This window comes from Schistocerca piceifrons, chromosome 11, assembly GCF_021461385.2.
Source record: "Schistocerca piceifrons isolate TAMUIC-IGC-003096 chromosome 11, iqSchPice1.1, whole genome shotgun sequence".
Lineage (NCBI taxonomy): Eukaryota > Metazoa > Arthropoda > Insecta > Orthoptera > Acrididae > Schistocerca > Schistocerca piceifrons.
This window is the reverse complement of record NC_060148.1, coordinates 125,397,034-125,412,696: the sequence shown is the minus strand read 5'-3', so window position 1 is coordinate 125,412,696 and position 15,663 is coordinate 125,397,034. Positions and strand designations below refer to the sequence as shown.

At 38.2% G+C, this 15,663-nt stretch overlaps 1 protein-coding gene across 1 annotated transcript in view; it reads left to right on the top strand.

Moving 5' to 3' along the window:
* LOC124720283 overlaps positions 1–15,663 on the top strand; it is a 198,243-nt gene that overhangs the window by 11,289 nt on the left and 171,291 nt on the right. The window contains exon 3 of the mRNA XM_047245594.1: positions 12,564–12,643. Within this exon, the coding sequence (XP_047101550.1) occupies positions 12,564–12,643 (80 nt within the window). The remainder of the gene's footprint in view (positions 1–12,563; positions 12,644–15,663) is intronic.

The following is a 15,663-nucleotide window of genomic DNA, read 5'->3' as shown; positions in this document are numbered from 1 at the left end:
CGACCAGTCTCCTCATTGGCTCTCCACCTTGACTGATGTAAATGCATTACCTCCCTATACTCAACCTGCGGTGAGGGTGAATCCACCGCATCATGTACACTAGGAGGTGCCTGGTTAGCAGAGCCCACGGGCAAAACAAGTGTCCCATACAACACGCCAGATTCTCCACTACCACTGTACCCTGAGGCAGCAGTCTGAAGGTCACTAATCGCAGCCAGAAGCACCTCAAGCTGTTCGCGGACCACAGCCAACTCCTCGTGCATCCACATACAGGATGCACACACCCTAACCATCCTAGTTATACCAACTGAGAAGCAAACTATAAAAGCAGATAGAAGCCCATATACACAACTTGTTACCCTCCTGATGTGTCACAAATGGGTATTGATGCATTAATTAGCTAGCTGTTCAGTAAGCAATTCTGCGCTACAGGCTGAAGGATTTTTTCCTTACAAAAATGTGAAATTAAAACTCTTAAACAGAGCAGCATATGCTAAATTTAGTAAATGTACTACAAGGGAAAGAAGGAAATTCATAAAGACTTAACTTGTTGCTCTGTACGATGACTAGTATGTTGTTGTATTAATAATAAATGAAAAAAGGAAATGGCATGACAACTGGCTTTTATTCATCTTATATTGAAATTAAGATTTTAATTGTTAAAAATCAGATAGTGTTGAAACTAGCCGGGGCAAAAATAAGAATGAAACCTTCACTTTCAAGGAAATGCCAGTGTTCTGCCACAGCAACAGTTGTGACCTTCGTAGCACCCAACAGACCTGGTGGGCAGAGACTGGTATGCAACCAGTCCAAAAATGATTGGCGCCAGTGGCCTCCAGTGCATTAAAATGCTCTGGGAAAAATAAAACTTCAAATCAGTTACTAAATCAGTTTATGAATTCCACATTATGTAACACATAAATACATCCATCCTGAGGAATATTTGTACTGTTGTGATGCTTGTAGATGACTATTTTCATTCTTTGTTTTATGGTAGAAGAAAATGAACCTTTCTATTAAGGCACTGATTTTAATTGAAATTAGTCTTATGTTAACTCCTAACTCAGGTCAGTTGATATCTCACTTTTTGTTTGCTATAGGGTACAGTATGGACCCGTGTGAATTGGTAGTACATTGGCAGCACTGTGTCTTCTTACCTTTTATGCTGTGTGACAGGCTTTACAGTGCATCATAACGAAAAGGCAAGGGGTCTCGCATTTTGTGTTGCTGACTTCTTAACGGACCACTTACCCTCTCTTCCCAATATTTGTGCACACACCATGCTGACCATGCCCAACCCATTTAGAACTGCTGCCTGCTTCACTCATACCTACATACCAACATGCATCTCACACTGTCATTGTATTATTATTTATTTCTATTCCTGTCTTCATTTTAATCTCGTCCAGTTTTCTTATTGGTCTTATTTACATCTTGATGTCTTGCTACTGTGCTTCATGTAGCTTCATCCTTCCTTCACTATACTTCATCTGGTTTTGTCTTTTTCCAATTTTTCAGAATATTCCCATATGTTTTAATGCTCTGTTACTATTTTTTATTTCTCCACAATCGATTTTTGTTCCTTCCATCTGTGTAAATACAGAAAAGTTTCCCTACCCCTATACAGAACCCAGTCCCACATAACTGTTTCTGTGTTGCTGCTTAGTTTGTGGAATTGCTCCCAAATAGCTTTCCACAGTGATTCTATGTTATAATTCTGTCATTCCACAGCTCTCACCAACTTAGCCCTACACAATATATAATTGAGTCCTAAACATTTCGTCACTGCCTCAGCACTGCCTGTAAAATATTTCCACCGCTGTACCAATTACCACATCACATTGCCAAATTTGAAACCCACGTACTGCAGGAACAAGAGCAGCATGCACAGTGCCACCTTAAAAACTGTAAAGTCTATTCACTTTGTACACTTATATTGGACTACCACAATCCAGCACCACTACAAAAACCTCTGTCAAACCTCCTTTACATCAGTTAATAGATGCCTGACCCCATCTTGCAGAACTACATATGCTACAATCTCACAAGCTCCCACCCACCATCCTACCGAACCCAGGGCCTAAACAGTCCTGTAACACGGTAGTGAACCTCTCCTCCAAAAGCCTCATTTCAAAGGGGCTTGTCTTTTGCCACATTCACAAATTCAGTCATTCTGAGCTTGTTAAAGACCTACTCTCCTCCCTAAAGTGGAAACACTTTTTTGCTACCAACTCAAAACTAGTACTGAACCCAGCCTTACTTGGTATACTCTTCCATCTAACTGTGATCCTACAATACATCCCTCCCCTCCACCTTCACTCCCCCCACCCCACTTCCTGAATCATCCTGTAACCTCAATTCTTGTCTCACCATCATTCCTCCGAACTCACATACACAGAGAGAAGCACAGTCTGGTGTTTAAAAACTGATTCCCACCTTAAAATCACTTCTAACGAAATACGTTTCTGAATAAATAAAGAATATTGTTTATGACTGCAGTGCACTTTCTGCTCCACCTGTACAGTCCTTGTTAGGGTGTGGAGTACATGGACAGTTTCAAAATTGGCTCATTCCATTTCAAGTAACGGGAGTCTCTGCTGGACCATTTCTGAATATAATGAAATTTTATTGGAAGGTTCCACAATGTCTTGAATGGATATGTACTAAGATTCAGCTCCATATCTCCTTTGGTTCCTTTCTATAGCCTCTCGTGAATAGGGGTCCCGAGTTTGCACCACCTACACATGTGCCAAAGTGTGAACTTTGGATAACTTTTGTGAAAGGTACTTTCAGTTTACAAGCCCTTGCTTTTGTACACTTAAACAACTTTTTGTGCTGAATTAGAAGATATTATTGCTGACATTTTTAAATGCAAACTGTAACAGCCGTAAGACCACAAAAATGATAGAAAATTAACTGTGTGACTTTGAGAGCCCATCGTTAACCAGTCACAATTCACAATTTAATCAACAGATTTGGCCAACAACTGTGCTGTCTTCTTGTGCTTTTTGTTCGATAGCCTTGGGCCTTTTCTGTCAAATTATATGCTCCTACCAATTTGGTGAAAATGTTTTGGGTGCCAAATTTGTGTAGTTTTGGGAGTCCATATCTCAACTGTATGTTCTTTAATCTTTATAATCTTTCTGTATCTAAAAAGAGAAGTCTTTCAACTTCAGAGGTGCTGTAGTTTTAATTTTTGATTCTTGCCTGCTTATGACTGAAAAAACAATTGCTCACAGTTTTTACTTTTCACACACATTTTTATGCTCAAACGTGATATTAATGAATAAACAGGAAGATAAATCAGTGAAAACTTTTTTCTGCCCATAAAAATACAAATGTAGTTATGTACAAATCAACTTCAAGCAATAAGCAGCAATAAAACAAATGAAAATCCAGAATGTTAGAACTCTAAACACAACTGGAATAATTCTTCTTCACATCAGAATGAATAAATTGCTATTACTGTCTTGTTCATATTCTGAGTAAATATATTGGATTCCTGATGTTTTGGTGTTTTTATGACTTTTAGACATATATTGTTCTGGAATTGGTCTTCTCAAAATTTTGTGAACTCAGGCCAAAGTAGTGCTGCTGGTATCAGAGTTGTTGTAATTTAACCTTACCCAAAAAGGTTGCGTTTTTAAACCCATTGTAAAAAAATCAATAAAACCCAACTGTATCTAATATGAAAATTTAATTAACATCAAAATGTTAGATAGTTAGCCTTACACGAACTAAAGAGAGCCATCATATTTACTGAAGGCAAATATGTAGTGTCAGAAGAATTTATTTTATTAATATTGTGTTTTAACTTTTCTTGCAATTTAAGAAATGCAACTAAAATAACATTTACACTCCCAGCAAAAAGAAACTAACTTGATGTAGAATTGTAATGAGAGTAAAGTACAGTTAACTACTTTTTGGAAGCATACAGAAATTTGTAGATCTTCACCAATTTCTCAGTTATTTTGTCTCCTAAATTTTTTATTAATTGTGCCCAAATGAACTGGCAGATGGGCAAGATTCTTTCAGGTGCATTGCTGGCAGGGCATGAAAAGAGGCACTAATAAAGTAGTTGTAAGAATGGGTTATTGTTTTGAATAGAGTAGTAATAGGCATTTATATTGAATTGTGTAATCATAAATCTGAAAAGAAAGCAATAAAATCCAATTGCAACTACTTTTCTTTCATTTTTTAAACCCATTTTTATTTTCTCCCTAATGCTGGCTGGTACACTCAGTTCATGCATGTGTAATACATAAAAATGGCCAAGTGGTGTTGGCTGCAGCAGCTATCAAGGATGGTAACTATGAGGAATTAATCAAAAAAAAACTGTGTGCCATTTGGAATCAAAGAATGCATGCTCCAATATTGAGAATCATGTCCTGGATAACCTGAGCTAGAATCTTATTCAGTACGTGTTTTTAAAAGCATATGACCCAGAAGAAATTATACAGTACAAACAGGGGTTTATACTGATAAGAATGTTCTAGCGATGCATCAATCAACTGTAGAAGAGTTTGTAGAGAAACTGGTTCTTTAAAAAAGAAAATAAATAAAAAAAGTCATGGTCAGACAAGCCACCATTTTCTCTCTCTCTCTCTCTCTCTCTCTCTCTCTCTCTCTCTCTCTCTCTCTCTCTCCCGCTCCCCCTGTCCCCCTCCCCCCCCCCCCCCCCTCTCTCTCTCTCTCTCTCTCTCTCTCTCTCTCTCTCTCTCTCTCTCTCTCTCTCCCTCTCCCTCTCTCTCTCCCTCTCTCTCTCCCTCTCCCTCCCTCCCTCCCTCCCTCCCCCCCTCCCTCCCTCTCCCCCCCCACCCACCCCCCATCCCCAAATTGACATCTGAGTATACCGTGTATGCCTCATATCACTGACTTTTCATTTTTGCTGAGTGCTGGAAACTCTACAGCAGGCTGCTTCTGTGCACCCTACTAAATGAGAGAAATTTCTTCTTTTGCAAACAAGAAATATTGAAATATTGTAATGCTTTTTACACACAAGAAAGACTTCAAACAATTCTGTCTGCTTGATAATCACATTTTGACAACATTTGCAATGAACAGAGTTACAGATTAGAACACACCCTACTCTCATGTTTCTTTTGTTCTGTGACTTTTTTAAGCACTGTCAAGAATGTCTTCTTCCAAGGAGCCAGTCACAACTCTGAGGTGGGAATCTGCTGCACAGGGAAAACATCAAGTACAGCAAGTGGTCTAATGATCTTCATACCAATTAGTAATCTATTTGAGACCAGAAAATGCTACTCGAGCTACTATTTGTATGAAATCTGAAGATACTTGCAATATCTGTAGGGTATATAAGTATCCCAGAATGTGACAAGCAGTAGTTCATCTAGCTTAGTACTTCGCTTTTATGTAATATTCTTCTTTACAGTGTCAATATTGTAGAGGCATCCTTTTCTGTTGAAGAGGGTCTTGATTATTATTGGTGCAATCTCTTCCTTGCATAGTTTGTTAATCTGTCCCTAATATTCTGAGTTCCACTTTTCTTGTCACCTGGTATTTTTAAATAACAGATAAATAAATAAGTGATGTGGCTATAATTAATACCAGTGTAAATAAAATCCTTGTATACTCTTATTAACTAAATAATACTACACCAGGCCATGTGAGAGACATTGTGTCAGTAGTGTTTTATGATGCCCTCCAGATGAAATACTAGTACCACCTCCTAGGTTGAGAGCGTAAATAAGTCTTAAATCTTCTCCATCTAAATTTAATTCGTCTGATAGTTCTGGTGAATTTCCATTTACTTAATTTATCTCTGGTTTTATTGAGTCCATCCCAGAGCTTACCTAGTTCCTCTTCTGTTTTTCCTAAATCAACTGTGAGCCATAGTGTACTGACATAAATCTGTTGTTTCTTGTACCATTTGAGTAATTAATTCACTTACTCTTGCCTCCAAAGTTCTAAAAGTGGAGCCTGGTAAAGCTGTTATGTCCAAATTTTTACCCTGCTCTAACACATGTAACCACATTTGGGTTTCTTAAGAATTGTTCATTTACTCTTGTAAACATTTGTTTAGTTAATTCTTTCATATATGTTTTACATTCTGACCTACCTCCTTTAATTGTTTAAAACCAGCATTTCTTACAAGATCACATAGTTGGTTTATCTTAGTACTTAACTACCCTTGTAAAGTGGGTAAAATGTTAGCAAGTTAGTTTCATTTGTTGTCTAAAATTTAGTAATGTAAAAACGCTAATGAGTTGTCTGTTGACTCAGTATTTTAAGCCCAATAACACACAATTTTTTGGCCAGCCACTGACTTCAAATTTCTCACAACACATAGTACCATTTGAAGGCATGTTATTTTGATTCAAATACAGCTCACTTACGACTTTCAGTGGCACTAGGCATGGCGAACTGCCAGTGCGAAGTGGGACCGTCATGGTGGGAAGGCTACAATAGAAATTGCTGCAGCAGTGGCCAACTCTGGTGTTTGATATGCCACCAGTGTAACTGGTGTGTGATGACAAGGAACTGAAGACTAGAAAACAGCCACCGGCTAGAATCGTCGATCTTCTGGATTGTAGACATGTATTCTATTCTGTGTTGTAATTATTGTTGAGTAATTTAATATTCTTGTATGGACAACTAAATTTCTTCTGTTCTTTCTGTATCACTGAGAAGTCTATAAAGTTTTCTCCTCAACAGCTCAGTTCTTCATAAACTTTTCTTGAATAAAGTATTATTAATGATTGCTGCATTGAGTAACCTTCACAGTTGACCACATTGTCATGGACAGTGCCCTTTTCTACTGTAACTCATTATGACAAAAATACTAATTTCTTTCAAGTACCTTGACAAATTTTTGCAGATTTGCCATTCTGTGAGGCTTTCACCACAAACGAAATTTTTCCTGGGTACCTACATGACAATTTTCTCTGAGGAGGGCAGTATTGTCAAAACACCTTTTTCCTTGTATTTCTGACACTGTCTCCTTTTTGGCATGCTGCTGAGTGGTGAAGACTCAACAACAGACTACTACTGTGCACACTACTACACAAGAGAATTTTCTTCTTCTGTAAACCACATATATTATTATAGCTTTTTACACACAGGAAAGATATCAAGCTGCTCTGTTTGCTTGACTAGTATATTTCAACATCATTTGCAACAAACCAAGTTACAGTCTATAGCATTTCTTGGTTCTGTGTATGTCTGCTGCATTGTCACATGTGTCTTCATCCTAGGAGGCTGACACATATCTGAAACAGAGATATGCTGCACAGAGAAAACATTAAGAGTAGCAAGTGTGGCCAAACGGAAGCCACTTCCAGTGTTGCTCTGTCCAGTAGCAACATAGTCTACCTTACCATTCAGTCAACATACACATGCAGAAAAACCCAGTGGTCAACATGAATGTCCCACTATCCAAACTACTTTAAATAAATGTGCTCCAGTAGTTGATGGTCATCATTCATCAGTCCTAAATACCCTGTGCAATACATTACTTTAACAAAGTGATAGATTACACTATAGTCTTGATCTATTTAAATTCAAGGACAGCATTTCAAGCATCATCTTGTATTACATTACAGAGAAAGAAATTAAAGAAATAGAATTTGATCAAGAAAGGTATGCTGAAGTCCACAGAGTTGCTAGGGTAAGAGAAAATCAACGGTTCAAGCCCATTGTTGTAAACAATATTAGAGGAAACAGAGGTTAGAATGATTTTGTAGTATTCCTAGTCAAAGCGTTTAAAGTCGGTGAAGAAATTCCAGCACTTATCAGCTTTTTGCATCCCAGTGGCCATGTCCGTTCCTTCCATTGTCCATCTACCTAAGGTACTTAATGGATTCTGGGTCATCACATATTTAAAATCAAAAGCACCATCAACAGCATCAGGAAGGCAACATACTTGTTCAGAATCTAAATAAGACGGCATTTGTAATTTATTTAGTCTGAAGTGCAAACACATTATTCCAGTCATACATTGTGTTTAAAGTTCTGTCTTTCTGGATTTTCATTTGTTTTATTGCTGCTTATTGCTTGAAGTTATTGTACATAACTACACTTGTATTTTTGTGGCTTAAAAGCTGGTTTCTCTCATTTTACTTTCTATTTACTCATTAATGTTGCTTTTGAGCATGTACACTCTTTATGAAAAGCTACAACTTTAAAAAGGTTTTACAGCCGTAAGCAGACAAGGGTCAGCTGCTGAAACTGAAAGACTGCTGAACAGGTCCAGAAAAACAGGGACACTTCTTTGAAAATATATTTATTGAAATATAAGTTTCAAAAATGGGCAAATTAAAGCTGAAAGTACATATTTTATATTGTAATTAGCCCTTTACAAAACATTCATTGTAGAACACACAAATCTGACCATCCGTTATTTCCTTTTCTCTGCTGAACAGAACACTAGAACAGTGTATTATTGCAACCCCGTTTGTAGTCCAGTGGGCCACTCTTGAGAGCACAAGACAGACTCTTAAAAACCAAGTCAAAAAGAAGTAGATTTGTGCATTAGAAGTTGATTTGATATGAGTATTGTTTCAAAATTAATTATTTTAATTTAATATGAATTGTCCCACGCATAACGCAGAACATCATTAAGTTTTGCAAGAGAACACTGTGTAAGCTAGCTAGTTTGCATGTAGGATTCCACCTGGTAAAATTAAAGTATGTTAAGAATAACATTTGCATTTTATGGGTGAGACTTTATGCACTGTATTCTCTCCAGTATTTGAAGGTTTGTCAGAAAATGGGTTAAGAGGAATATTGTTTTAGAATGAAGGTACATGTTTTTGGCACTTATTTTGCCACATAACATAATAATCCCCCCTCCCCCCCCCCCCCCCCCCCAATGAACCATGGGCCTTGCCGTTGGTGGGGAGCCTTGCATGCCTCAGCAATACAGATAGCCCTACTGTAGGTGCAACTACAACGGAGGGGTACCTGTTGAGAGGCCAAACAAATGCATGGTTCCTGAAGAGGGGCAGCAGCCTTTTCAGTAGTTGCAGGGGCAACAGTCTGGATGATTGACTGATCTGGCCTTGCAACACTAACCAAAACAGCCTTGCTGTGCTGGTACTGCTAACGGCTGAAAGCAAGGGGAAACTACAGCCATAATTTTTCCCGAGGGCATGCAGCTTTACTGTATGGTTAAATGATGATGGCGTCCTCTTGGGTAAAATATTCCGGAGGTAAAATAGTCCCCCATTTGGATCTCCGGGTGGCGACTACTCAAGAGGACGTCGTTATCAGGAGAAAGAAAACTGGCGTTCTACGGATCGGAGCATGGAATGTCAGATCCCTTAATCGGGCAGGTAGGTTAGAAAATTTAAAAAGGGAAATGGATAGGTTAAAGTTAGATATAGTGGGAATTAGTGAAGTTTGGTGGCAGGAGGAACAAGACTTTTGGTCAGGTGAATACAGGGTTATAAATACAAAATCAAATAGGGGTAACGCAGGAGTAGGTTTAATAATGAATAAAAAAAATAGGAGTGTGGGTAAGCTACTACAAACAGCATAGTGAACGCATTATTGTGGCCAAGATAGACATGAAGCCCACACCTACTACAGTAGTACAAGTTTATATGCCAACTAGCTCTGCAGATGACGAAGAAATTGAAGAAATGTATGATGAAATCAAAGAAATTAATCAGGTAGTGATGGGAGATGAAAATTTAATAGTGATTGGTGACTGGAATTCGGTGGTAGGAGAATGGAGAGAAGGAAACGTAGTACGTGAATATGGATTGGGGCTAAGAAATGAAAGAGGAAGCCGCCTGGTAGAATTTTGCACAGAGCGCAACTTAATCATAGGTAATACTTGGTTCAAGACTCATAAAAGAAGGCTGTATACTTGGAAGAAGCCTTGAGATACTGACAGGTTTCGGATAGATTATGTAATGGTAAGACAGAGATTTAGGAACCAAGTTTTAAATTGTAAGACATTTCCATGGGCTGATGTGGACTCTGACCACAATCTATTGGTTATGAACTGTAGATTAAAACTGAATAAACTGCAAAAAGGTGGGAATTTAAGGAGATGGGACCTGGATAAACTGACTAAACCAGAGGTTATACAGAGTTTCAGGGAGAGCATAAGGGAACAATTGACAGGAATGGGGGAAAGAAATATAGTAGAAGAAGAATGGGTAGCTCTGAGGGATGAAATAGTGAAGGCAGCAGAGGATCAAGTAGGTAAAAAGATCAGGGCTAGTAGAACTCCTTGGGTAACAGAAGAAATATTGAATTTAATTGATGAAAGGAGAAAATATAAAAATGCAGTAAATGAAGCAGGCAAAAAGGAATACAAATGTCTCAAAAATGAGATCGACAGGATGTGCAAAATGGCTAAGCAGGGATGGCTAGAGGACAAACGTAAGGATGTAAAGGCTTATTTCTCGAGGGGTAAGATAGATATTGCTTACAGGAAAATTAAAGAGACCTTTGAAGAAAAGAGAACCACTTGTATGAATATCAAGAGCTCAGATCGGAACCCAGTTCTAAGCAAAGAAGGGAAAGCAGAAAGGTGGAAGGAGTATATAGTGAGTCTATACAAGGGCGATGTGCTTTAGGACAATATTATGGAAATGGAAGAGAATGTAGATGAAGATGAAATGGGAGATATGGTACTGCATGAAGAGTTTGACAGAGCACTGAAAGATCTGAGTCGAAACAAGGCCCCGGGAGTAAACAACATTCCATTAGAACTACTGATACCCTTGGGAGGGCCAGTCCTGACAAAACTCTACCATCTGGTGAACAAGATGTATGAGACAGGTGAAATACCCTCAGACTTCAAGAAGAATATAATAATTCCAATCCCAAAGAAAGCAGGTGTTGACAGATGTGAACATTACTGAACAGTCAGTTTAATAAGTCACAGCTGCAAAATACTAACGCGAATTCTTTACAGATGAATGGAAAAACTAGTAGAAGCCGACCTCAGGGAAGATCAGTTTGGATTCCATAGAAATATTGGAACACGTGAAGCAATACTGACCCTACAACTTATCTTAGAAGCTAGATTATGGAAAGCATTTGTAGACTTAGACAAAGCATTTTACAATGTTGACTGGAATACTGTCTTTCAAATTCTGAAGGTGGCAGGGGTAAAATACAGGGAGCGAAAGGCTATTTACAATTTGTACAGAAACCAGATGGCAGTTATGAGAGTCGAGGGAGATGAAAGGGAAGCAGTGGTTGGGAAGGGAGTGTGACAGGGTTGTAGCCTATCCACGATGTTATTCAACCTGTATATTGAGCAAGCAGTGAAGGAAACGAAAGAAAAATTTGGAGTAGGTATTAAAATCCATGGAGAAGAAATAAAAACTTTGAGGTTTGCCAATGACATTGTAATTCTGTCGGAGACAGCAAAGGACTTGGAAGAGCAGTTGAACAGAATGGACAGTGTCTTGAAAGGTGGATATAAGATGAACATCAACAAAAGCAAAACGAGGATAATGGAATGTAGTTGAATTAAGTCGGGTGATGCTGAGAGAATTAGATTAGGAAATGAGACACTTAACGTAGTAAAGGAGTTTTGCTATTTGGGGAGCAAAATAACTGATGATGGTTGAAGTAGAGAGGATATAAAATGTACATGGGCAATGGGAAGAAAAGGGTTTATGAAGAAGAGAAATTTGTTAACATTGAGTATTGATTGAAGTGTCAGGAATTCGTTTCTGAAAGTATTTGTATGGAGTATAGCCATGTTTGGAAATGAAACATGGACGATAAATAGTTTGGACAAGAAGAGAATAGAAGCTTTCAATATGTGGTGCTACAGAAGAATGCTGAAGATTAGATGGATAGATCACATAAGTAATGAGGAGGTATTGAATAGAATTGGGGAGAAGAGGAGTTTGTGGCACAACTTGACTAGAAGGAGGGTGATCGGTTGGTAGGACATGTTCTGAGGCATCAAGGGATCACCAATTTAGTACTGGAGGGCAGCGTGGAGGGTAAAAATCGTAGAGGGAGACCAAGAGATGAATACACTAAACAGATTCAGAAGGATGTAGGCTGCAGTCGGTACTGGGAGATGAAGAAGCTTGCACAGGATAGAGTAGCGTAGAGAGCTGCATCAAACCAGTCTCAGGACTGAAGGCCACAACAACAAGAACATCTCCAGTGCTATTTCAAAAACATTTTCCCACACAAGTGGCAAAAAAATTTAGCACCCACCCCCCACCCCGTCTCAACTTGTATCACTTGTAACACCCCTTTTTCTTTCACTCCTTGCCTTGTACATTACCTGCCATAGCTTGGTAAGACCTTTAATAATAAATCTAAATCCAGTGAGCATAGAAACTGATTATGTTTGCTACTTATAATGAGACACCTTGTTTACAAATTTTGCATGACGAGCACCAACGGTGCTGCAAATGGACACTTGAGTCACTTTGGCCTTAAACCAACACTGATTATCTCAGTACAATTGTTTCATCCGTTTACTGCAGCAAAGAAAAGAACTTGGTTGTGCAACTAATTGCATGAATAAAAAATGATCACTGTATAAATAAAACTTAGATCGATGATATATTTTATGCAATAATTAAGACTTATCTTTCCTCTGTTTCCAGAAAGTGATGACCTTTGAAAGATGGTGGTGTGTTTTAACAGACGAACTTGATCTCTGCATTCAGGGATCTGTGGAGAACAAGTAAGCATGTTTGAAATTTCACTTGTTTCTGACATGTTGCTTACAATGACTGCCTTTTGTCACGTTCAAAATGTAGATTACATTGATATGTAACTAATTTTGTGTTTCTCTATTTTGTGATTTAGTTTTATATGACTTGTCATCAGGTCCTTTGAAGCCAAAAACTCACCTTAGATCATGCAGGCCGGCCACTGTGGCCAAGTGGTTCTAGGCTCTTCAGTCCGGAACCACGCGGCTGCTATGGTCGCAGGTATGAATCCTGCCTCGGGCATGGATGTGTGTGATGTCCTTAGGTTATTTACGTTTAAGTAGTTCTGAGTTTAGGGTACTTTGATCTCAGATGTTAAGTCCCATAATGCTTAGAGCCATTTGAACCATTTTTGAACATGCAGTTAGCTGTTCATTGTGAAGGAAATTTGCAGATTTGTTCCACAAAATTGAACAGTTTAGTTACCGTATTTACTCGAATCTAAGCCGCACTTTTTTTCCGGTTTTTGTAATCCAAAAAACCGCCTGCGGCTTAGAATCGAGTGCAAAGTAAGCGGAAGTTCTGAAAAATGTTGGTAGGTGCCGCCACAACTAACTTCTGTCGTCAAATATATGTAGCGATTCACATGCATGCTTTTCAGGCACAAAGATAAATACTGGCGCCAAAACCTCTGCGTCAGTAAATAAAAAAAAAAACGGTGGAAGACGAAATTTTTTCTCCGCCACGAGTTTCGACCACTGCATTTTCATACATTATCCAACGAAGTAAATACAAATTCCGTATTGTTTGTCTTCGAATGTAGCAACATTTCAATGTACTGTACTACGAAAATCCGACTGGCAAGACTGTTTGTGATGTTTGTCAATATGGCCAACTCTACGTTCTGAATTTTTTCTACCTATGAGAAGAGATGGTTGCTAATAGGAACTTTTATGAATTGTGAATCACATGCAGTATTCTCTTCACCATAAGAATAATACGTATATAAACATTTTGCCATGTATTCTTTCGTGTTTGCTGCTATCTCATTTAAATCCTGTCTGCTTAATAAACTACGAAACTAGAGTGAGACAACAGCAAACGCGAAGAATATACATATCATTTCATGTCTATATTCGTATTATTCTTATGACTAATAGTGATAGTCAGAAATGAAGCACGTCAATTGACTAGATTTTTAAATCTAAGGTGACTAATTTCTGTGCAGAATGTTATGTACTAAAGAGACGTCTGCAAAGATTTTCGAACAGAGAAAAATTTTCGCTAAACTCTCGTTCAGAACATCTTCTATCATACGCAGTCTATTATTTGGTTCTTGTTGATCGTCAAAGAAAGCAGCAGTGAGTAACAACAAATAGCAGTCTCTTGCCATTGTTTTGCTAATTAGACGATTCCTCTCTTTTTCTTTTTTTAATTGTAGGCAGCGGTAGTGCGCACAAAAGCAAGCCGAGCCGCGAGCGGCGACAGGCCGCAAACACTGATAATCAGAATGCGACAAACAGTGCATGACACAGTACAGTAATGCATTTTCAGCTTAGAGTGACGTAAACACCTATAACAAAGAGAACGGCACTTATCAGATCAAAGAAAAATAAGCAATCGATCCAAACCAGACGAAGCACGTGAAAAAGGAAGGGTACCCGTATAAATATGGACGGAGCGCCTGACGGATAGCAATGACTACCTGGTAAAGCCTAACTGCTAAGCTTACTACGCGAACCAAACTACTGTAGCTGTATCGTCATTCATTCGACCTAAATTGTCTCATATTACAATGGACCAATTTTGTTTCGATTTGGAGGTGCGGCCTAAAACTTTACTCTCCCCTTGAATTTCGAGTCTCATATTTCAGGTGCGGCTTAGATTCGGGAAAATTTTTTTCCCTTGATTTTGAGTCTCATTTTTCAGGTGCGGCTTATATTCGAGTGCTGCTTAGATTCGAGTAAATACGGTACGTAAAAGGCTTCAGTAAGGTCACAAAATATACCAGCAGGTTATTTTGGTTGTTTGTAGTTCTGCTAGGTTTTCATTTGTAAGGGTATATGTCGGTATGTGAAACTGAAAAGTAGTTAGCAAATTTTGCTTGAGTGAAGGACTGATTATGAATGCGGCTCAAGATTAATTCTATCAAGCTTTCACAAGATTTTACTAACCTGCTAGAAACACTGCCATAGAAAAGTATTGCTGCTTTTAGCAACTTTATGGTATTTTTAATTCCCTTTGGTCTTATATATTTGATATTAATGACTTTTGGTGATGTAAAAAGTATCGAATTATCAGTTGTAAACTTTCACAGCTGAAATGCAACAATTATTAAAATATTCCTGGCTATTATTCTGTGGTTTTTCCTGATTTCTTTGATGACTTGTGGCATATAAGTTCTTGTATTCCATTTGGAACTAATTAAAGAATGGAAACTCCAGGTAGGAATGTCAACAATTTAGGAAAAGGTAGATTGGTACTCACTGTAAAGGAGACACGTTGGGTTGCAGACAGGCATAATTAATATGCAACTTAATGTGTCTTCTTTATGGTAAGTAGCAATTTGTTTTTTTCTGCAGTGGTGATATTCAGCATTAATTCGTAGAATGCAAAGGTTACCCTATGTACACTGTAACCAAAGGAGTAAGTGACCGTTTTCTTGAAAGTGAAAGTGCTTTGCAAACAAACCACTTCTATTATTTTTGGTTCTTCTTGGAACTCTCAAACAGCTTATTGTTGTTCAGTTTTCAACTCTTGTACCAAAGTCATAATAAAGTTTTAAAATGATAACACTGCCACCATCTGCATGCATGTTTTTTTATTATTTCCCAAATTTAGGCTTTTGAGCTGTTACCAAATGCAACTGGGAAAAGCATTAGTACATGTTAGGCATTTCGGGTTGCCTGCTTTATCTTTACAGATCTGAATGTAATATTTTGTTAGTGATATGTACTGGTCTCTTTCCCAGTTGCAATTGATAATGGCACAAAAAAGAAATAATAAAAAAGAACATGTAGGCAAATGGAGATAGTGTTACTGTTAGTGTTAC